Source organism: Simochromis diagramma, unplaced genomic scaffold (assembly GCF_900408965.1).
Source record: "Simochromis diagramma unplaced genomic scaffold, fSimDia1.1 OVJJ01000216.1, whole genome shotgun sequence".
NCBI lineage: Eukaryota > Metazoa > Chordata > Actinopteri > Cichliformes > Cichlidae > Simochromis > Simochromis diagramma.
Genome location: NW_024386883.1, coordinates 7,973,732 through 7,995,840, shown reverse-complemented (window position 1 = coordinate 7,995,840; position 22,109 = coordinate 7,973,732). Strand labels below are relative to the sequence as shown.

Genomic DNA, 22,109 nt, shown 5'->3' with positions numbered 1-22,109 from the left:
TAAGTAAAGTGACTGGCCACCACCTTAGGCTATGCATTAGGCCTCTCCATTAATTTTACTTTCAGGTTTTGTCCCTAGCTATAAATAAATAAATAAATAAATAAACAAACAAACAAACTCCCTCTTCACATTAGGCAATCGACATCAGTGCTGGTTTTTAAATCCAGATTGAAAACGCATTTTTATTCACTGGCTTTTGACTCAGTGGTTGACTGACTTGTATTTACTCATATTTTATTGTTTTCGCTATGTTTATTATTTTATCGTATTTATTATTCTTATGGTATCTATTATGTTTCTATTGTTCAGCACTTTGGTCAGCCTTGTGTGTTTTTAAAGTGCTATATAAATAAACGATGATGATGATGATGAAATATTTTAGGCGTTTGTTAATATACTATGATGACTTATTTCTGTAATGTTTCATTCCCCTCCCAAATGTATTTTTACCATTAATTGAGCGACAAAAAATAACACATCCCAATTCTACTTTGTAACAGTCTTTGACAATATGTTGTGAATAAAAAGCTTTGTCAGGTTAAAAAAATATAACCTGTTCTTTCTGTACGGGACAGTAACATTGCGCATGCTCGGTACATCTTGCTTGGTAACTTGGATAATGGCCGCTAGGTAAGATGAGCGGATGGGCCGCGTCGTTTCAGCGTGAAGTGCTCACTCCGGGAGGACCGTTAACTCGGGCGGTGGCGAGTTAAAATGGTCGATATCCGACCCGTAAGGCATCCAGAAACAGTTGTACATTGTGCGAACATCGTCATTCAAACGTAAGTTCTTATTTTTTTAAAGAAATTTGTCTACGTGCCATAACTGGTTGCTAGCCGAGTGTCCCAGTCTGCTACATTTGGTCTCACTTGCTTAGGGGAGCAGGTTATGGTAATCCTCAAGCGTTATAAGCTAGAACATTTTATGTGAACATGTGCGAAAGCTAGCGCCTTAATTTGTAAGGTCAAAAGCAAGCTGATTCGTTCGGAGTGTTTTATTTCCCGCTGTGTTAAACATAAGCTAGGGTTGTTGTTGTTAGTAGTTCCTCGGCTCGGTGACAGTGATGCTAGCTGAAAGCGTTAGCTTGATGCAGCTCATCACATAGCGCACGTACGCTGTCATAGCTCGCTATTTCTATCACTTTTACATCCGCCAAACTGCGTGGAAACCGTAGGCATGCATTGTCATGTCTGTTATAAGTATTCGTGGACGATACAGACCAGTATAGCAAGCAAAATATTGCCGTATTTGCGGCGTAATTGCGAGAATTTATTTCCGTCGAGACAGAGGGGTTACTAGAGTTCATGGCGTAGCACAGTCGTTGCAGCACTCACTCATCCATAACGTTTTCATTGCCGGTGCTTCAGTTAAACTAGTAAATGGTATGCAGCCATTAGACCAAATACACTACAATATACCCTACAGCTGTCAAAGGATTACAACGGATAAAAATTAATTGGTAGACGGCCTTGTTATATAAGTTCAGATTCTGCAAAGTGATGTCTGTCTGGGCAGTGATAGTCGTGGTAAATTTAAAGTTATGTAAGTTAACGGGATCCTGCTACGAGATGCTGGGATAAGAGATGGAAACACTGCTGTTGGCAACTCAAGAAGGAAAAGAAATGTAAGAGCTTTGTTTAAATGGAGTGGATTGAAACTTCGTCACGTTTCTTTTTTAAAAACTAGCACTCACAGTGAAATGTTCCTCTAAAACTTCACGCAGGTATTAAAGGGCACTTAAACGAAGGGTTTGTAAGCAGCTAATTTTTTTTTTTTTTTAAAGTGCAGTAGATATGTTGTTTGGAAAAGGCCAGGAAAAAAGAGGGCAACATGTTGCTCTGTGGAATTCACTTTTGTGAGGCTTTGAATTTCCTTAAGCTCCAGCGCTTTTGGGTGAGAGCCTGGTTAACAATTGCTGATTTGTTGGAGAGCCTCGAGTTCTTTCAAACATGCTCAGATTGCCTTGGAGTAATTCATGATCACTGTGAGAGGTTTCATCACTTTGAGGTTAATACGTTAGAAATAATATATTGAGTTGCATTGATTACATTTGGTCTGTTTGCTTTGCATCATGCAGTAGTGGAAGTGATGGGATTTAGTAGGTGGGAGGAAACAAAACTGAAATGCAATCTTTAAACAAATATTTTTATGTTTTAATAACTTCAACATTTGTGTAAGAGATGTTTTATGCCATTTTTTAATAGCATTTCATAACTTTGAGGTCAGTCGTTGAAATGGTTGAAAACCTGTACATATTCAAGAATTTTCCTACATTGAACAACCTTTAGCACCCACCAAATCATCAGAAAATGTAGTCAAACTAATTTTAATCTGTTCTGTTAATGCAGGTGCCATTTACTCAAGCATATAAAACATTTTTATTTATCAAATAAGTAGGGAAATCCAGAGATAGGGTAACTGACTGTATGCTAACTGATCATGCTTATATGACTAGTTGTCCACCAAAAGCCCATTTTAAGCCAGGATAACACTGATATTGGCTAGTGTATGTATAGAACCATAGATGCGAGTTAAAATGTTTTTTTCTTTCTTTCTTTAATCCCATCCATTAGATTTTCCATCAGGATCTGTGTTGATATAATAAGTCAACATATTCTTTCTTTATATATTTCATGTTTTGTAAACTGTTTTGACTTGTAGAAATTGTATTTTGTATGTGTTTATATCCGCCACCGCATTGCTCACCCCCAGATAGTGTTAATAAAGGTGTAAGTAAACCAAGAAATTATTTTGGCAAAGAGAGAAGAAGTGTAACCATTCTGTCAGCGCAACAGAACAGTATGTGGGCTTTTTTTAAAATGTGAACTGCAGATTTTGCAAGTATGCCTCTTATGCCATTTGTCAGACTTGACCTTTTGAGTTGCACCTGCATTAAAACATCTGAATGTGTTACCACATGCTGTACTTTCAGTTTCCCATGGTGGATTCTGTGCTGTTGGTGATTGTGTGGTAGCAAATAGAAAGGCCTGGACAAATTTACATGTCTAGGTTGATTATTGACCCACAGATTTGACTATGCAAATTACAGTTGTGGGTGAAGCTGTTTTTAGCTGGGTCAACCGTGCAATGTTTCTTTGGAATCTTGGTAATAATAACCTATTCAAGACTAGCTGTTGTTCCCAGGATCAAGTTTCCGGCATTCCTGTATGGGTGGATGACGGTAAACAAAGTGAATTGTGGCTGACAGTAGTGCTTTCTGCCTGAACCTATAAAAATACTGTTAGCAGCATTTTGAGAATTTCTTGTTGGTTATTATTGCAACAGCCTTCTTAAAATCATGTCAGAATTATCTGGTAGCTTCATCATTATTAGGATTTTTATGCGTGATATCTGTTTGTAGACTTATATTATTTTATGTAATTATACATGTATATTGTATATTGAGGTAGGATCAAATGAGTTTACCTTTAAGTCTGTTTGTACCAACCCTTTCTTTGTCTCATTATTGTTTAAAGTGTATTTTGTTGTTATTTTAGTCACGTTCAAAATAAATCAATCATTCAGTGACAAAAAAAAAGAAAATTATCTGGGTTTCAACACCAACTCCTACAGAAGAGTACATTGGAGTTCTTATGTACACAGCATCACTGGATTGGCTTTAGTTAAGATGGTAAGAAAATGGTCAATGTTTCCCAGCTGTATGGCACTTAATGTTAGTACTGTGCTTGAATAAATAAGTACATATTTAGGCATGGGCAAAAGAAGTAGTGGGTTAAACTAATCTGCAATTTATTGATATAAATCAACAGTTAACTGTTGTTCCTGAGCTGTTATGACACCACAACCACTAACCGAAAGATGTGGCATATGGCAGCAACCATCTTGATCTCTGTGACAGGAAGTTGTAAACAAGCAAGGTAAAAAGTAAGACATGACACTAACCAGTGTGGTTCTGCAGTACTTTGATTTAGAAAATGATGGGCTGTATGTAGGTTTCAGGGTAAAGTGATAACTACTGGAAGTAGTGGGTAACCCTTTTTGGCATAGGTTTGTGTGTTGTGGATGGTGCCAATTCTTATATTCTGTTCTGACTAGTGAATTAGTTACCTTAGTTATTCTATTATGCTGTTGTGGCAAAGGGGTTTCCTTCATTTAGAAAAAAAAAATATGTCCACCAAAGATGTTTTGGGATTCTACCAAAGCAAAATACCAAGATAGCAAAATAGACTTTCTAGTTTCTGTTGTATTTGTTTATAAAGTAGCCAAAAACTTCCTTTAAGTAAGGTAACTGCAATTCTTTGTCTCTGGACCCATTGTACTTCAGTCAATAGTCTCATTGAAAGTCCTGTTTGCATCAGGAAAAAAACAAAACACTGTCAGTATGCTAGCCTTTAGAGACTTTAAAATGATTTACGGTCATGTTAATAACTTATTATAAAAATTTGTGGTAATAATGTAACAATTGTTGAGTTTTACCTTTACGTTTAGACCACAAATGAATGAGATAGTTTTGTGATTGACCTCTTAAGTCTTTTGTCTTTTCTTCTGTCTTTTCTTCCTCTGTAGCTCACAGCTTTTCCTTTGACCTTTATAATAACTGAATTTATATTTTGTTGCCTTTGTTTTGGCTTTCATCTCTCCTTCTGTTTTCCTACTCTCACCTCCTATAACTGCTTCATATTAAGACTCCATCTTCCTTTTTTTTAATTTGCATTTTCTCTCTTTTGCTACAGACCACCCACTATTAACATCACGTCTTAGTGGTCAGTTCTGCCTTCGGATCAGAGCTTAAACTGAAACCATGGCAGTGAAGGACCGCGTAGAGGCTGTGCTCAATGTGGGTCTGCGTGTTCCCAGCATCATGCTGTTGGATGTCCTCTACCGCTGGGATGTCAGCTCCTTCTTCCAGAAGATCCAGCGCTCCAGCCTTTCCAATAACCCCCTTTTTCAGTACAAGTATCTGGCCCTCTACCTGCACTACGTAGGTCAGTGCCACCTTTCCTGTATTAAAACTTAAGAAAATGTTTGGTGTAACTGAGACACTTTGTTTAAATGCTTTGCAATGTCTGTACCACATTAAAGAGTTCCTCATTTGAAAACATCATGTGTACTTCCCTGTAGTCAGGTTATCATGACCTGCACTGAAACAGTATTATATGCCATGCATTACTGTTTTACTTCTGTTGGTTGAAAGTGCGTGATTTCTTTTTCCATTCAGAAGTGTCGACTCACGTGTGGTATTAGTCAGTAAGCCACGAGGCTCAGCTCTGTAGTGATTGAGAGGGATTATTTGACAGTGTGGCGATCGTGGCTCAAGAGTTGGGAGTTTGCCTTGTAATCGGAAGGTTGCCGGTTCGAGCCCCGGCTTGGACAGTCTCAGTCGTTGTGTCCTTGGGCAAGACACTTCACCCGTTGCCTACTGGTGGTGGTCAGAGGGCCCGGTGGTGCCAGTGTCCGGCAGCCTCCCCTCTGTCAGTGCGCCCCAGGGCGGCTGTGGCTACAATGTAGCTTGCCATCACCAGTGTGTGAATGTGTGGATGACTGGATGTGTAAAGCGCTTTGGGGTCCTTAGGGACTAGTAAAGCGCTATACAAATACAGGCCATTTACCATATCTGCTTTTAAGACACACTAGAAACTCAGAAAACCAGTACTCAAACACAAAGTTCTGAATTCAGTTTTGAAGGCATTACAAAATGTCTTTGCAGCACAAGTGGTTAGCCAGATACATTTACAGTGACACAGAAACACTGAAAGTAACATAAAGGAAATAGCTAGGCCTCGTTCTATTTTGTAATTTAACCTAGCTGAAATAAAGCTATTGTTGAGTTTTCTTTGTGTTTTGGCTGTGTGAGCTCTCAAACTTGGCTGCAGTTGGTTAATGAGCCAATAGGCTTGGTATGTGCTGATGAGCACTGTGGGTGGAAAGAAAGAAGGGAGAACAGGGCAGTAAAAATAAATATGGCTTTGCACTGAAGTGCTTTTAGACACGGTTTTAGGTAGTAGGCTATTGTATGGTAAGGCTTTCTGCAGTTTGTCAAAAATAACTCCCCCCCCCCCCCCCCAAAAAAAAAAAAAACAAAAAAAAAAACTATGTCATAAACATCTGTCATACGCTTTATTTATGTGTTTTAAAACGCACTCTGGTCTGCAAACAGGAAGACGGATGCCTTTCAGAATGCATGACTTTCTTGTATTTCTTTTATATTTATGGCTACTTCACAGGTTACATCTTGAGCTTGGTGCTTCTGACTCTGCCTCGTCAGCACCTGGTTAAACTTTACCTGTATGTTCTTACGGCCCTGCTGCTGTTTGCTGGTCACCAAGTGTCAAGGTAAACATTCACAGAAACTTAAATCTACCAGAATAGCTAACAAGATGCCACTACTCCTCTTTTAAATACTGATGTGTGTATGTATGACAGTTTTCCTCTTGTTAATTCATGTGAAGGACTGGACATTGTGAGAATTTCCTCTGTATTGATTGTTTTAGTTTTTCTCTGTCAGGGATTATGTTCGCAGTGAACTGGATTCTGGTTATGAAGGCCCTGTCTACCTGGAACCTCTCTCCATGAACAGATTCACCACTGCACTCATAGGTATAATACTCATAGGTATAATTGTTCAACATTCATATTATTGAAGAATGTGAATGATGAGGTACCAATGTATTGCACATAGATACTAGTGGTGCAACGGATCAAAAATCTCACGGTTTTAAGTCATGGATCGGATCAATTTTCAGATCAGCAAAAAAGAAAAAAGACAAAAATGTAACATTTACTTATTGAAGTATTTTTTATTTTTTTTGCCTGTTGAAAACATTCAACTCAAGACTCATTCCAGGGCAGTACAGTCTTTGTATCTACCACTCAATTCAATTCAATTTTATTTATAAAGACCCAAATCACAACAACAGTCGTCTCAAGGTGCTTTATATTGTAAGGTAGACCCTACAATAATACATATCGCTCATTATATCGCACTCTGCTGTGATATAATGAGCTGTCACGGTCACGTAGCTTTCCGTTGCCCTGGAGGTCCACCCATTTGTAGTAGTTAGGGCAACAGAAGATGCCTGGGACAGTTCAGCCATAACTTAAATCTTTTCCTGCTCATACATGCTTGGAATGATCTTGCCACTAAAGTGGATGTGAACGGGATATCATAGCGTGGCTCAAGCACGTTCATCATAGTTTAAACCCCCTGTTTTGCACAACGGAATACGGCCTCCCATCTGCAGCTAAACACCCCAATAGCTTTTGTAATAGCTTTAGCCCGGTCGGACTGGGCAGCAAACTCCTCTGCTCCTCCACTTGGACCGCTAGCGCTGGCCATAACTATCGCTTGACAGACCCACCACGCGCACCATACACATACTTTTTCTTTCTTCTTTTTTGAATCTTCGGATCACGTGCGTGCCAAACCGTGGAGTAGGATCAGTTCGGATTACGGATCAACCGCGATCCGTTGCACCACTAGTAGATACAGACCCGTAGACCCACTTGGGCAGCAGAAAGATATTTATTTATTTATTTAAATTTGAACTGTTTCCTTCTTTTTAATGACTGCACATACTGCTGTACAAAGTATAGGAACATTAATTCTATAGATTGGCACCTCGTAGCACTGCAGTACAACCAGTAGGACTAAAGCTCAGAATTCATATGCTCTAACCAAATGGCTAAACTGAATGGGCATAGTATTCAGAGCATATGACGAGTAGGATGCATCTTTTGCCATGGGTCTGTGTGAATTTCATCCAAAAGAAAACAGTCTTCATTTTGGGATTGTGTTTTTGGACCCTGCATGGGGCAGTAAGTTGAGATTTTTCATTGAATTTGTGTAACCTGGGTCAGTAAACATTCATGGACTATAGTAGACTGTGCAAAGTTGCTAAGAAGATGCATATAGGTAGTGGCAAAAGAAAAGCAGACACTTGAGTCTTTTCCTTAAGAAATGTTTGTGTAACAGGAATAAGCACACCTTGTTTTTGTCTTTTTAACAAAAAAAGTGGAAATAGAATACTTGGCTGCACATATGTACATATTTAGCATTGCTCTCATGTCCATGTGAGCACTTTCATTAATTATATGAATACCTAATGCCACAGCATCCACATTAATGGGATTATGAAGGAACCTAATTTGTACCAATTCCAGAATTAAGAAGTGCTCACATACCTATGTGCTTCAGTCTTCCTCTGGGTGGGAAAGCAAAAAGAACAGCCTCTTGTAATTTTTCATTATGTCTGTTGCTGCTATGCTTAATTATGTAAAAATGTATCATTTTCTAAATAGAAAATGCTGTAGAGTCTGTGTTTTTAGGACCTAGTTTAAACTTACTAGAGAGTATAGATGGAGTCTCCTGTGCTATAAATAGACCGCAGAGTGCTGCTTTTACTGCGTAGTGAAAGCCTGAGAAAGCGAAAATAAGATGAGTACAGTGACAAAAATATGCTACTGTAAGGAGCAATGTGAGATTAAAGCTGCTTCTCTTCTCTTTTAAATGTTTGTTCCTTTTTGGTGTTTGACACATTTTCACCACTCTAGGAGAGCTATAAATATTCTGATAAATTTTCTTTTAATTGTCAGTTACACGAAAATGATAAATACCACATCACAAAAACCGTTTTAAAATCAGAGTGATAATAGTGTCTTTAGTCATTTATTCAACTCTTTGTTTTATATATGTGTGTATGTGTGTCTTCTTTCAGGTCAGCTGGTGGTTTGTACACTTTGTTCCTGTGTGATGCAAACCAAGAGGATTTGGCTGTTCTCTGCTCACCTCCTCCCTCTAGTGGCTAGACTGTGTCTGGTCCCACTCGAGACCATCGTCTTCATCAATAAGTTCTCAATGATCTTCACGGGCCTGGAGGTCATTTACTTCCTGGCGTCTAACTTGCTGGTACCATATAACCTGGCCAAGACTGCCTACAGAGAGCTGGCTCAGGTATTTATTGTGGGCTGATGTTGCAAGCTTTTCAGTTTCTGTGAGAGGATTTCAGTTCTGAGATATTTTCCTGTAGATGGTATCAAAGGTATTCTTTATTTCGGTCTTTTTCTGTCCTGCAGGTGGTAGAAGTGTACGGGCTTCTTGCTTTGGGAATGTCACTGTGGAACCAGCTGGTCCTTCCAGTTCTCTTCATGTGTTTTTGGCTCGTGCTGTTTGCTCTGCAGATATACTCCTACTTCAGCACAAGAGACCAGCCTACTTCCAGAGAGAGGCTGCTTTTCCTTTTTCTTACAAGGTAAGACCATAAATCAGGCTGCAAGACACTTTACATTTTACGTCACTGACCCTTTAGAAGGTGTGTTTATCTATTTATTGCCTTGTATCATTGAAGGGGCAGGTAGTGTGTACAAAACATAAATCTAGTTTCGATGTACTGGATTTTATTTAGAAAATCTAATTATATAAAAGTATATAAATTATATGGCATCATATAAATTACAGAGACATTAGATTGCAAAGCAAGTCTTTCTGCAGAGTTTGAGTAAAGCAAGTTTTTAGATTTTGAGATAATTTTGCAGAAATGTGTCAAGAGGAAATTCTAAAAGATGTGTTAGATCCATTTGTCACAGTGCTAAATAACCCATGTTTTGCACTGGTGGACAGAATTAAGTTAAAGCAGACGACTGAGATACTCATCAGAACTTTAAGGACGTGATCTAAATATTTAAAATTGTTTAGAAAGTTGTTGTTTTTTTGTCATGTTCTCTAAGTAATTTGCTCCTCCTTTCTCCAGTATCGCAGAATGCTGTAGTACACCGTACTCTCTGCTGGGTCTGGTTTTCACAGTTTCTTTCATTGCGCTGGGCGTTCTCACACTGTGCAAGTTCTACCTGCAGGGCTACAGAGCCTTTATGAATGACAACACCATGCACAGGTCAGCAAGGTTTTTATTTTCTTGATGTCTTCTGGTATGTTTCTTTTAATTAGTTTAGTCTGTTTTAGCCTCTCTGTCCCTGTAACCATCATGACTGAAGGCAATATGTTTTCTGACTGTTTATCCCATTCGTGTGGAAACACATATATCTGGAACTATTCTTTAAGGATGTCTGCATTTCACACAACTGTCTAATAGGATAAAATAATTGACATTGTATTCCCAAAAGTCAAGTCTGGATAAACCTGTATATGATCTCCAACTTGAGTGCAATGCCAAGGCATATAATTGTGTGGTGTGTTAACTCTAATTTGTTTCCTCTCTGTGCAGGGGGATGACTGAAGGTATCACCTTGCTAATCCTTGCGGTCCAAACTGGCCTCATTGAGCTGCAGGTCATCCACAGAGCCTTCCTCCTCTCTATCATCCTCTTTATTGTTGTTGCTTCCATCCTGCAGTCCATGCTGGAGATAGCAGATCCTATAGTCCTAGCCCTGGGCGCATCTAGAGACAAGTAAGAGAATATACCAAAGACTTTTTTATGTGTTTATTTTTAAGAAAACTCTGTGTCCCACTGTTTGTTTTATTTTGTACTGATCATAAACAACTATTAATAACTATGGGCAGTTAGTTAATTATCACAGTATTCATTATCTATGGTCATCAGTACAACTCATGCTAACATCATAAATTAAGTAACACTACAGTGTACAGTCCTTCTTTCTTCATTCCTACCTAAACAGGCAGTTAGTCTTTTTGACATCAATAAATGTAATCTGACTCAATGTGTGTATACAAAGCCTGCTATCAACCTGGCTGCTTTCTCATATGCTTGTTTTGCTGCCTGTCCCGTAGGAGTTTGTGGAAGCACTTCCGTGCAGTTTCTCTCTGTCTCTTCCTGCTGATCTTTCCAGCGTACATGGCTTATATGATCTGCCAGTTCTTCCACATGGACTTCTGGCTTCTCATCATCATCTCCTCCTCAATCCTCACCTCTCTCCAGGTAACACACAACCGCATCGCAGTGTGCAAAAACATTAAATTAAATAGTTTAAACTTGCTCTACCCAAACAGTTGAGCCTAATACTAATTAAACATTTATATTTGCTTGTTTGTTTAATTCCATAATAACTCTGAAACACTGTACCGCCAGGTCCTTGGCACTCTTTTGATCTATGTTCTCTTCATGGTGGAGGAGTTTCGTAAAGCTCCAGTGGAGAACATGGATGAAGTTATATATTGTGTAAATGGGACCTACAGATTGCTGGAGTTTCTGGTATGTCACACACACATACACCAACTCTTCGCTAAGTTCTGCCTTCTGACTGTAAACAGACACTGTCATCTAATGCATCAGCACGGTCTCTGCCTGACTGTCAGTGATTTGTTCCCTCGCCAGGTTGCGGTGTGCGTGGTGTGCTATGGTGTATCAGAGACTGTATTTGGCGAGTGGAGTGTGATGGGAAGCACCATCATCTTGGTCCACTCGTACTATAACGTCTGGCTCAGAGCCCAGCTGGGCTGGCAGAGCTTCCTGCTCAGGAGAGATGCTGTAAACAAGATAAAAAGCCTCCCCACAGCTAGCAATACACAGCTGCAGCAGTATAACGACATCTGTGCTATCTGCTTCCAGGTATGAACTGTTTCTATGTTTATCTAAAGAGGATGCATGAGAGCGTTAATCTGGGGCTTTAAAAGGTAGGCTAATGTGAAATTTGATTTGTTCCAGGACATGACCAGTGCTGTGATCACTCCGTGCAGTCATTTCTTCCACGCTGGCTGTCTGAAGAAATGGCTGTATGTCCAGGAAACGTGCCCTCTCTGTCATTCACAACTCAAGAGCCAATCACCAACTAATGGCGGAGCTACCCAAGATACACCTGCAGCCAATCAGAACCCTGCAGGACAGGAAGAAGCCCCAGGCAACAAGCAGGAGGAGGACCACAGCACTCTACCGGATGATAGGAAAGAGGAAGCGTCAGTAGAGCAGGAGGGAGATAATGAAACTACCACATCAGCTGGGGAAGCCTCCTCTTCCACCTCCCCCACTGGCATGCAGTCTGCTCCCCTGCACATCGTCAACCCTCCATTATCATCTTCCTCTTGTTCTTCTTCTCCTCTTGCAACTGATTCTGTGCCGCACCAGTCCCCTGCAGATCACCCTTCTGCATCTTCTTTCTCTACCTCTTGCACATCAGACACACCTGACGCTCCTGCATCTCTCTGCCATTCTGTCTCCACCTTTCACCAACCAACGTCACAGGTACTGACCCAAGCAGAGGCGAACCCTGCTGAACCCGAATCCCTCCCTCAGCTAAAATCAGTCTCCCTTGTGGACAGCGAGGAAAACTCTACTGGTCCATCATCACAATCTAACCCACCAACTTCCCATTCAGTGGAACCTCCTCCTCGTCCTCCACCCCCTCCTCCATTCAACCCCTGAGCTCCATTTTAACACACACACAACATACATGCATGCATGCATATATAATCACACAATCTAAATAATCCCCTATTGTACTTGTCCAACTGTTTGCTGTTGGCTCTCCCATCATGTCCAACTCCTTCATATCCATATTATGTTTCAAAAGATCTAAAACAATCTCTAAACAGAAATTCATCACTCGGTATTTAAAAAAAAAAAAAAAAAAAAGAGAAGACAATGATTGCAGCTTTATAAAATGTTAGTACTTGGAGCAGTGAAAGGTTTCCCATGATAGGTGTAACCCATGCCAGCAGTGATTTCATCACAGGTGCAGTTGTTTTCCACATGTTCTTTCACAGGGATTCAAATTTAATACAAAAAACAGGATGCAGTAATCTCATCTCAGAATGAATTGGGGGTTTTACACCATGTCCAGAAAATGTGAAAATCGGATTTCCATCACGGCCTTTTTCTTTTTTTCTTTTTTTTTTCTTTTTTTTTTCCCCCTACAATCATGCTTTTACCCCTTACCTTTTGATGCCCGACATTTAGGGCGATGGTTGCTCCTGCCTTTGTTTGTACAGCTTGAACTTTCACTGCTGTACATTTCATAGTGTTTGGGTGCCACGATTTATCGAAAAATTGATCAGACTATCAATTACTGATGGTTGCATTTTATACCGTGACAAAGTCTTAACATTTCATAACGTCTAGAAATTCTCCACATTTTTTGTTTTTCACTGCTGGGTGTCAGTAGTGTTGTGATTTAGTGAATACTGAGCGTTAGCAGACTGAATGTTGTTTATTGAGGTCGCCGCATGACCTAAAGCCTGGTGCTAAGCAGAGGACACATGGTATGGTCTAGCTGAGGGATGCAGTGTGAACTCTTGGTTCACATTGAATAACTTACATGTGTCAAGCTTTTGCTTTTATACTACTTCAATATCTGATTCAGACTTGTTTGGCTGGTCCCAGCAAAAAAACAGTTCTATTCCTCATCGCCAAACTTTTGTATTACTGTTAAAGCAACTTTATTTTTAAGGTCATTTTTACATTACTGCTTTATTGGATACCACACGCTGCAAATGGACTAAGGGGAAGATGGAGAGACAAGGTATAAATTAGTCCACAGAGTTGATAAGGAGCTCGGATTTTGCCCTCATTAGCTCTATTTTATGGGTCTCACTCGCGCTTACCGTTGCAAGCTTAGCTCACTAACAGATCAACCAATCATTCACATTGTTGATCGCTGATGGCAGGAGCCAATCAGCTCCTTTCATCCAGTTACATTAGAGACCCTGTATTTTCTAAGACATTAGGGTTTTCCTGCTCGTCAGTCAGTTTACTCCATAAATTGTTGATACCAGCAAATTGAGCCATAGCTTCTTCTTTTTTTTTTTTCTTTTTTCTTTTTCACAAAAACACTCTTTCTTTTGGCTACTGCATTTAGCAGATGAAGCATGGCGAGGAAGAAATATGCTTTGAAATGAGTGTGAAAGACTGAAAACTTGAGGATGGCAAGTCCTGATGCACGCTTATATGTAGACCTTGCTGCCGCTCTGACCACAGAATTTGTTTGTCCCCAATGTGCTATAACCTTGCTACCAATGTTTTTTTTGTTTTTTTTTTCTACCTTTTTTTTTCTTTTGGGGTTATATTTGCACTAATGTCATTTTTTACTAGCAATGCTCCAAAGCTGTTCTGTGGATGTCGGCAACCAAATACCCTCTGATGTCTGTGTACGAGGAAACGGCCCAATCTGTTTGTGTGTAATGTACATAAATGTTGCTCTGTACGGAATCTATATTAAACCAGAGGAGTGTTGATAAATATATATATATATATATATATATATACGTATATATATATGTAAGACGAGGGCTTGGTTTCTCCAAAGTTTCCTTTCTTTGTTTCTTCACGTGCCTGAGAGCAAAGAGAATTTTTGGATAAGAAGCTGCTGGGAAATCAAGCCCTCTGATCTTTGAGACCAGCCAGTGTTGCTGCTTCTCCAGTCTATATGATGCATCTTTTAAGCTGGTGTGATCACTCTGGTGCCCTCTACTGTTAGGAGTGGGATCAGCATGGTGCAGACGGACAGGAGACGCATTAATTAGCGCTCAGCAGTATTACTTACTAGCACTATTATTAAAGGTCTTATTAGTATGAATGACCATATTCTTGACATTAGGAAGCGTGGGCTGCAGGATTGAGAATGAATACACGATCAGTGTAGGATCAAACCTGACCAACGCTGTTTTGACTTTTTGTGTTTATTTTTTTAAAGAGATGAAATGTAGAGTTTGATGTATTTTGCACATGTTCTTCTGAAAGGTGAACCTAAGGACTTTTCTGTACACAACTTATTTTATTACCAACACCATTCCTTCAACGTTGATTTTTTTTTTTCTTTCTTTCTTAAATACAGCACTTGAAACGGTCATAATGAATTGAGCTGTTTAAAACACACACTTGGTTTTCGCCATGACGCATTTCCACTGCGTCCTGCATTGAGATCACCTGTAAGATGAAATGTGACGTGACGCCCCACGAGGGCGATAACAGTCAGTGGCAGCTGTATGTGAATTTTGCATTTCAGTATTAAATAATGAATAGGAGATGCTTGTCAGCTGTTGATTCCTCAAGTATTTGCTCGGTTATTACTGCACGTTGGAGAAGTTGCAGTTTCTCTCTTCAGGCTACGAACTGTGGCTTCATTTTTTTCATACTGTCTGGGACAGTTTGACATCAAATTATTAGCACATAATAAGCTAATAATTGTTCTCAATATTCATCTGATTAATATAGAGTACATGCAGACAGTGAAGCTAATAATTGTTCTCAATATTCATCTGATTAATATAGAGTACATGCAGACAGTGAAGCTTTAAAAAAAAAATGCAATCTTTAATGCATTATTTACATCCTGTGATATTTTTTTTTTTTTTTTTTTTTTTTTTTTTTTTTTTTTTTTCTTTCTACATTTTTTTCTGAATTGACTTAAAATACGCATCAGTGACTGTGGTAATGTGCCAACAAATGTCTTAGCCATCACTGGTGCTCCTCACACTGGGCAGGATTCGTTTTACAGTTAAGCTCCTCTAAGGGGCCGTAATGCCTTTTCAGATTGTAAAGTCACACATACATACAAGTACAATAAGTTAACCTGAATATCTTTTTTTTTTTTTTTTTTTTTTTTTTTTTTTTTTTTAAATCTTTATTTTTTTAGTTGCTCCTAATTGGCTTGCTCTACAATCATAATTTCAGGATGTATTTTGTCTACTTAACTAGTACTGCTGTTAGACTTTCATATTTGATCATCTTTACTGAATGTGACTAAAAGCCCAGAGACGGAAAACTATTTTTGACCAGTGTGACAGCAAAGTTAGCCTTGCATCTGATATCCAGATGTTTCACTGTTTCCACTTTTCACGATTCTTTGTAAAAATCATAATTTTTCCTAGTGTGAGCAAATACAGAAATGGAATCTATAGCTGCCATGGAGTGAGAGCTCTGTAAAGACGTTTTACTGTATTTGCCGAATGCGTTCTTAAATCTGCTCTTCGATACTGTTGCCTCTGACTGACAGATGTGTAGAGATGAATTGTACTTGTGGGGCTGCTCTCCCCGACACTCCCTGCAGATTCTTGTTTAAGATGAATTGTTTTTGTCCATTGAGTTTATCCAAAAACAGCTTTAGGACCTGCTCTGTTTAATGTGGCTCTCAGTGCCATTTCTTTTCTGTTAAAATGCTTCATGTTGGTTTTTGGACTTTATGCCTGGCATTGCCTTGGTTATTTTACAAAAACTGAATGTCAAATAAAATGAACCATCCACTCTGAATGCTGTGACTATTCTTACTAATACTTTGATGAAGTGTAAGGAAAATAACAAAATAAAGATCATTGTTTTGGAAAAGGTAAGCGACTGAAAAGTGGGTGTGAGACCACCCGCTGAAATTAAAATGAATAAAAATGAAATGCCACACAAATAATGTTAAGCAAATAATAATGGGTGTAGTCTGTAAGGTCAAAAGCAGTCGAAGAATGTATTACAAAAGCTGTAACAATCAGTTTCTTTGAAAAGTCTCATTTATATGTACATTTTGGAGACAATGCATCAGGTGACTGAGCCGTTGCGTCTGACTGTGAGGTACTGCAACAACAGAGGGCAGCAATACTGTAGGAAACATGCTCCCCAAAAATGAAGCCAAAACGTCTCTATCGCCACCTAGTGTCTTGGCTGCAGTATAGGTCATAAAAAAACCCTAGTACTAGAGGTGGGAATCACCATACATCCCTCGATACGATATTATCACAATACTTAACGCACGATACGATATCATTGCAATTTTTTAAAATATTTTGCGATATTCAGATTCTGTACATAAAGGTAAACTTTATCAATATTCATTTTATCTAATATCAAAGTCTCACACTCAGTCATTCTCTCATTTCAGTCAGTTTTATTGTTGACAAACTGAACGGTTTGTATTACAGTCTAGTCCAACTTAACTGAATGCAACCATCTGGTACAATTATAGCTATTCTGAACTATGCAATTTGTGAAAACTATGCAGCACATTCAGCAACTGAAGAATTTGAAAGTAAATTAAAACAAAATATAATTTTACATTAAATAAAAAAGTTTTAAACTTAATTAAAATAAAACATGTCTTAAATTAAAATAAGTAAACTGTCATGTTTATTGCTGCCAAAAAACAAGTTAAACACATTTGGACAGTTAAAGGAATGTCAGGATTCTTGCTCAGAAAAAGGAGCTGATCAACATGCTCTGAAGTCAGAGCATGTTCCCGTCCACAAAAACTTTTTTTGTAACAAAATATCGATTTCTGCTGTCCCTGTATCGATACATTATTAGCAAACAAAATATCACGATACTACACAGTATCGATTTTTACCCCCACCCCTAGTAAGTACAGTCCTTAGCTTGGTCCTGAAATGTAGGCAGCTAAGCTGAGAAGCGGGCTCTTCGGGGAAACTTGTTTTGTAAAGTTGGTTTAGCTAATGTGTCCAGGTGAATGAATTGACCGTGACAAAAGAAATGATGAGAAAAGCAGTGGGTAGGTGTTTTGTCCAGTCACTGGTGCTAGCTAAGAGGATGTAATAAAGGCAAGGTAGCAGAGGTGAAAAAGGAGTGGTTGTTGATAAATACTTAGAGAAAGAGGTGTGCAGGGCAAAAAGCAGGTGTGAGTGTGTGAAATGTGTTGAGTATTTGAGTGAAAAAATGCGTGGTCTCCAGCTAATTTGGAAAGACTGCTTGCACGATGTACAGCATGTGCACTTGAAATAGAAGAATTTTCCCCATTCTCTTCGCCTGTCATGTGGCGACACATGGCGGGCTAGCAGGTTAGAAACATAGAGGTCTGGGTTCGAGCCCTCGGCTCTCCTGGCTCTCTATGTTCATCTGCTAGGGGGAGGTCCAGGCAGGTGATCTTGGAGTCGCAATTCCGAGGGATGAACCTTGTTCAGCCTGGGCTTCCCCTGACTTTTTTTCTTTTTGGGGGTGTGTGTGTCTGTTTTTGATTTTTCCTGCCAGCAACAAACAGCCCAGCCCCATTTATGGGACCTCCTTGTTGTCATGGCTACCAACGACCACTTGTCTTGTGCCAACAACTCATTGCCTCACAGAAACTCACTTCCTATCTTTCCCTCTGTTTTTTTATGGCCAATATCTTTACATATCTTGCTAGATAGACTTCCCGCAACAGGGTTTACAAACGCCTTATCCTCTTGGTCCACTTAAAATATCTTTACACAACTATTCTTACATTTCTTGAAACATCTGCTGTCCTCTTGGCCACACTACTCTTAAAAAACACATTTTTAATAGCAACCACATTTTTTCAACTGCATAAATAAAGCATATATAAACATCACTAACAAAAACTGATTGCCGCTTCTACCTTGTTATAGCAATTTTGTTTCTGGTCATTTCACACTGTCAGCAGGCTGGCGGAGCTAGCCGTGGTGCTTGATTTCTCTGACTTTGCTCTTTCACCGTGTTTAGATAATGTGCCATCCCCAAACAGTTGCGCTCGTTTTCGTGCTTTAGCTTTGTACTCAAGCACACACACACATGTGTGCGTGTGTGTGTGTGTGTTCGCTTGTTGCCACACATGCAAGTGGCAAAGTCCATCATGACCAAGGTCCATCATGTCTTAAACTGCTGCTATACCTAGAAATCTTCAAAGTTGTTAATCCCTTAGGTTCAGCAAATAAATAGATAAAACTACAGTCAAAGAAACCGTGTTCTGCATTAGTGGAGATCATTTGAGCTCACATTGCATTGGTGGCTTCTGTGAAAGCTTTAGCCGTACACATCATTTCTGTAGGTACTGTTTAATGACACGATCTGTTTTTCAGGGTGGTGATCTAAATCAGTGTGGAGCTGAACATACCATAGAGACGTACAACTCTGCTGTTGAACACCTCAAGACTGAAGGTACACCAGATATAGAAGGAGTAAAGTTTGAGTCAGTTTTCAACTGTTTAAAATATTTTCACATCTGTCAGCCAGGTTTGCCACCTTGTTTAGGACACAACATTTTTTAGGGCGTTTTGTCATATGATGTTGTACTGTTTCTTCAATATTTTTGTGAAAAAACAATGGTTCGCCTACACCATTCTGAATCGGGGCATTAAAGAGTTTAAAAACTATGACTCTGATAGGTCAGTCCTCAAACAAACTCTCAGGACAGTTAATACGAAACTGGAACTTTTTAAGGCTGAGTGGAAGATGGAACAGATGATTTTTACCCCACTGCATCCAGACAAAAAGATGCAGTGGGGTAAAAGATTTGCTCATGCGCGAAGCCACTGCTGGCATGTGATGCGCAGCAGCAGAAGGAAAAGAGCTGTGTGGCTCACTAACAGAGATTTTATTGGAAAAGTACAGAAAATTATTATTTTTTTCAGTATCAGTATCTACCGAATGGTTTTGGTCGGTACTAAAAAGGTATCGAGTTTTGGTACCCAGCCCTACTCACATTTCAGTTCAATTTCAATTATCATGTCAACGATACAATTCAATATTCCAATGCATCTCGATAACTTCATTTCAGTTTGTTTGTTTTCACCAACAAATAAAGAATGTCATGTCTATAAGCACATGTCTATAAGCAGTGTTGGGTAAGTTACTTTAAATTAGTAATTTAGTTACATTACTAGTTACTTCTATCAAAAGTAACCAGCAAGATTGCCAGTCTTCTAGCTTGCTTACTTGCCACAAGTGCACTGTGCCACCTACCAATAGAAAGGAAAAAATAATCTGCATATTTCCACGAGAGAAATCCCACGTCTGGACCGTCGTTGATCGCTGACATGATTCTAGCCTACTTCACAGCGTCATGTGCGCTTTTTACATCCAACACAAAAACTGCAGTCATGGTGCTTTCGATTGTACTCAGAACTCGGAAATTCTGCCTTCTGAATAGGAAGATGTAGGTAACTCCAGACTGCAGATAAGCTGCATACAGGGCTGGACTGGGACAAAACATCGGCCCAGGCGTTTTGACTGACCAGCCCACCATTATAGGAAAAATCATAAAGCCTTTGAATGAAAATAAACACTGTTGTGACAGTGATGTACACAGTTCTGATGGTATATATGCATCAATCTATCAATTGTTTGTTGTAAGATTCAGATAATTATTTTTTTAAAGCTAGATATTTTAAATGAGAATAAGAAAGAAAAGTATTTCTTTGTCCCCCCTTTTCCCTGTTAATGCCCTACCAGCCCCCTGGCAACACTTTGCTAGACCCGCCCCTGCACAGTTACCAGCTGTCAGCTACATAAAAAAAAGGATCCTGGTGTTATTTGTCTCTCAGTAAGGACATCTCCTGGTTTCATCTTCATGTTTCCCTCTCACCAGATATACAAACTGATATCATAACCAGCAGCTTTTTTGCAGCTGTGGCTCCAGCAAACATCAGCTGTTACTAGAAATTAATATTAAATAAATTCTAACAACAGCTGATCAAGCTTAAACGTGCTGCTGTTGTTTAACGCGACCTCCGCTGGTTTCCTCTTTCTGGCGCAAAGTGGGCGATAAATAAACAAGAGGGAAAAGCCGATCAGCTGATCATTGATCAGTTTCATGATTGAAGTAGAAACGGGAGAGAGAGGGAGAGAATGAGAGAAGAAGAGGCAGCTGTGCAGCAAAGACAGAATAACTCCAGCTTTGTGTCTTTTTCATTCTAGCTGAAGTAAGGGACAAACTGTGTTCCTTTTCACCTCAATACGAAACGCGTAATAATTTCTCTGAATACGGGACGATTCTGTTTTTTACGGGATGGTTGGAAACTCTACTAACTAACCTTATGAACAAAATAAAGTTCACTATCAGTAACATCAGGCGGTGCTGGACCAAGGCCAGGAAGATCGTGAAGGACCTCAGCCATCCCAACAACAGACTGTTCTCTCTGTTGAGGTCAGGAAAGCGATTCCGCTCCCTGAAGACCAACACAGAGAGACTGAGGAGGAGCTTCTTCCCGCAGGCGATACGGTCTCTCAATCACACCACCACACAGTACTGACCCACACATATGGTTCTTACACACACACTGGACTTTCTGGACTTTGTTTTTGCACAACACTGGTCACTATATTCTTCATTTCCGGTTAACTTGTACAGCTGCTGTTATTGTGTATATATTTATTATATTTAGATTTCTTCATACATTATAGAGTTCTATATTGTGTATTGTGTATTTTGTTGTACAGTTATTTTATTTTCAACTTTAATTTATATATTTTATCTTATTCTTCCCAGTTAAATTTACCCTTCATTCTAATTTGTGTTGTACAGTTATTTCATTTTTAACCTTAATTTATATTTTATTCCTTCCTAGTTAAATTTACCCTTTTTAATTTTTCTTTTTAATTTTTCATATTTATTTCCTATCTTATTCATAGCCTTTCCTTTTAATAATTTCTCTGAATACGGGACGATTCTGTTTTTTACGGGATGGTTGGAAACTCTACTAACTAACCTTATGAACAAAATAAAGTTCACTATCAGTAACATCATAGCACCCACCCAGCTGTATAGAAACTCGGTCATGCTAGCTAGTACGCAGTACGAAAAAGTCAGCATAATGAAAATAAACTACACCTAAACTTGGTTTATAGGTCATATAAACCAATACTTCAGGTCATAACTTCTTACCTGAAGTTCAGTTCACCCGACACTCGGACCGGCGGCCGCCTCGGATCTCTGCTCCTCCTGCGTCCCCTTTCCCTCATCCACCTGCTGGCCTCTACCACTTGCTAATGTTACTGAATCTGTGGAAGCTCCGCGATAGGCTCGTTATTCGTTACTTCTTGCGGTGGCTATCTAAATCCCAGTAACTTTTAACGCGTTCCTGATTTTGTTATAACTAGTTACCGTACTCGTTACCACAATAATAACGTAGTTACTGTAACACGTTACTTAATAACGCGTTAGTCCCAACACTGCATATAAGCTACTTTTTTCTATTGCTCAAAACTTGTCTGAACACAGACTGCACTTGTTGGTCCACTGTGATGTATGTGGCTGAAGAAAACATACTGCTGTTATTTTTAGCTTGTACAGTCCCGATCAAAAGTTTAAGACCACTTGAAAAATGGCAAAAAAAAAAGCATATTTTGCATGTTTGGGTCTTAACAAGGTTCCAAGTAGAGCTTCAACATGCAACAAGAAGAAATGGGAACATTTTTTGAGCATGCAATTTATTGAAAACAACACTTGAACTGAAACAGGCTGTTTTACAGCTGATCACAAGTTTAGGACCACACCTCCAAAAAAACCCTGTACATCCCCCCCTCCCCAAACAG

At 39.3% G+C, this 22,109-nt stretch overlaps 1 protein-coding gene across 1 annotated transcript; it reads left to right on the top strand.

Annotated features, from left to right (window-relative positions):
* The first annotated feature begins 596 nt into the window (after nt 1-596).
* LOC120733718 (RING finger protein 145-like) lies at nt 597-15,099 on the top strand. Its single transcript, XM_040032077.1, has 12 exons — nt 597-782; nt 4,695-4,946; nt 6,186-6,294; nt 6,467-6,558; nt 8,676-8,911; nt 9,034-9,209; nt 9,708-9,848; nt 10,179-10,361; nt 10,703-10,850; nt 11,001-11,123; nt 11,247-11,480; nt 11,577-15,099. The coding sequence occupies exons 2-12, from the start codon at nt 4,763-4,765 to the stop codon at nt 12,288-12,290; spliced, it is 2,340 nt and encodes a 779-aa protein (XP_039888011.1). The 5' UTR covers nt 597-782; nt 4,695-4,762; the 3' UTR covers nt 12,291-15,099.
* The last annotated feature ends 7,010 nt before the right edge of the window (nt 15,100-22,109 follow it).

Excerpts from the sequence above, each read along its gene's own strand:
- LOC120733718 (XM_040032077.1), top strand. The coding sequence starts at position 4,763 with ATGGCAGTGAAGGACCGCGTAGAGGCTGTGCTCAATGTGGGTCTGCGT. Across the intron at positions 4,947-6,185 it reads CCTCTACCTGCACTACGTAG|GTTACATCTTGAGCTTGGTG; the intron begins GTCAGTGCCACC and ends GCTACTTCACAG. Across the intron at positions 6,559-8,675 it reads ATTCACCACTGCACTCATAG|GTCAGCTGGTGGTTTGTACA; the intron begins GTATAATACTCA and ends GTCTTCTTTCAG.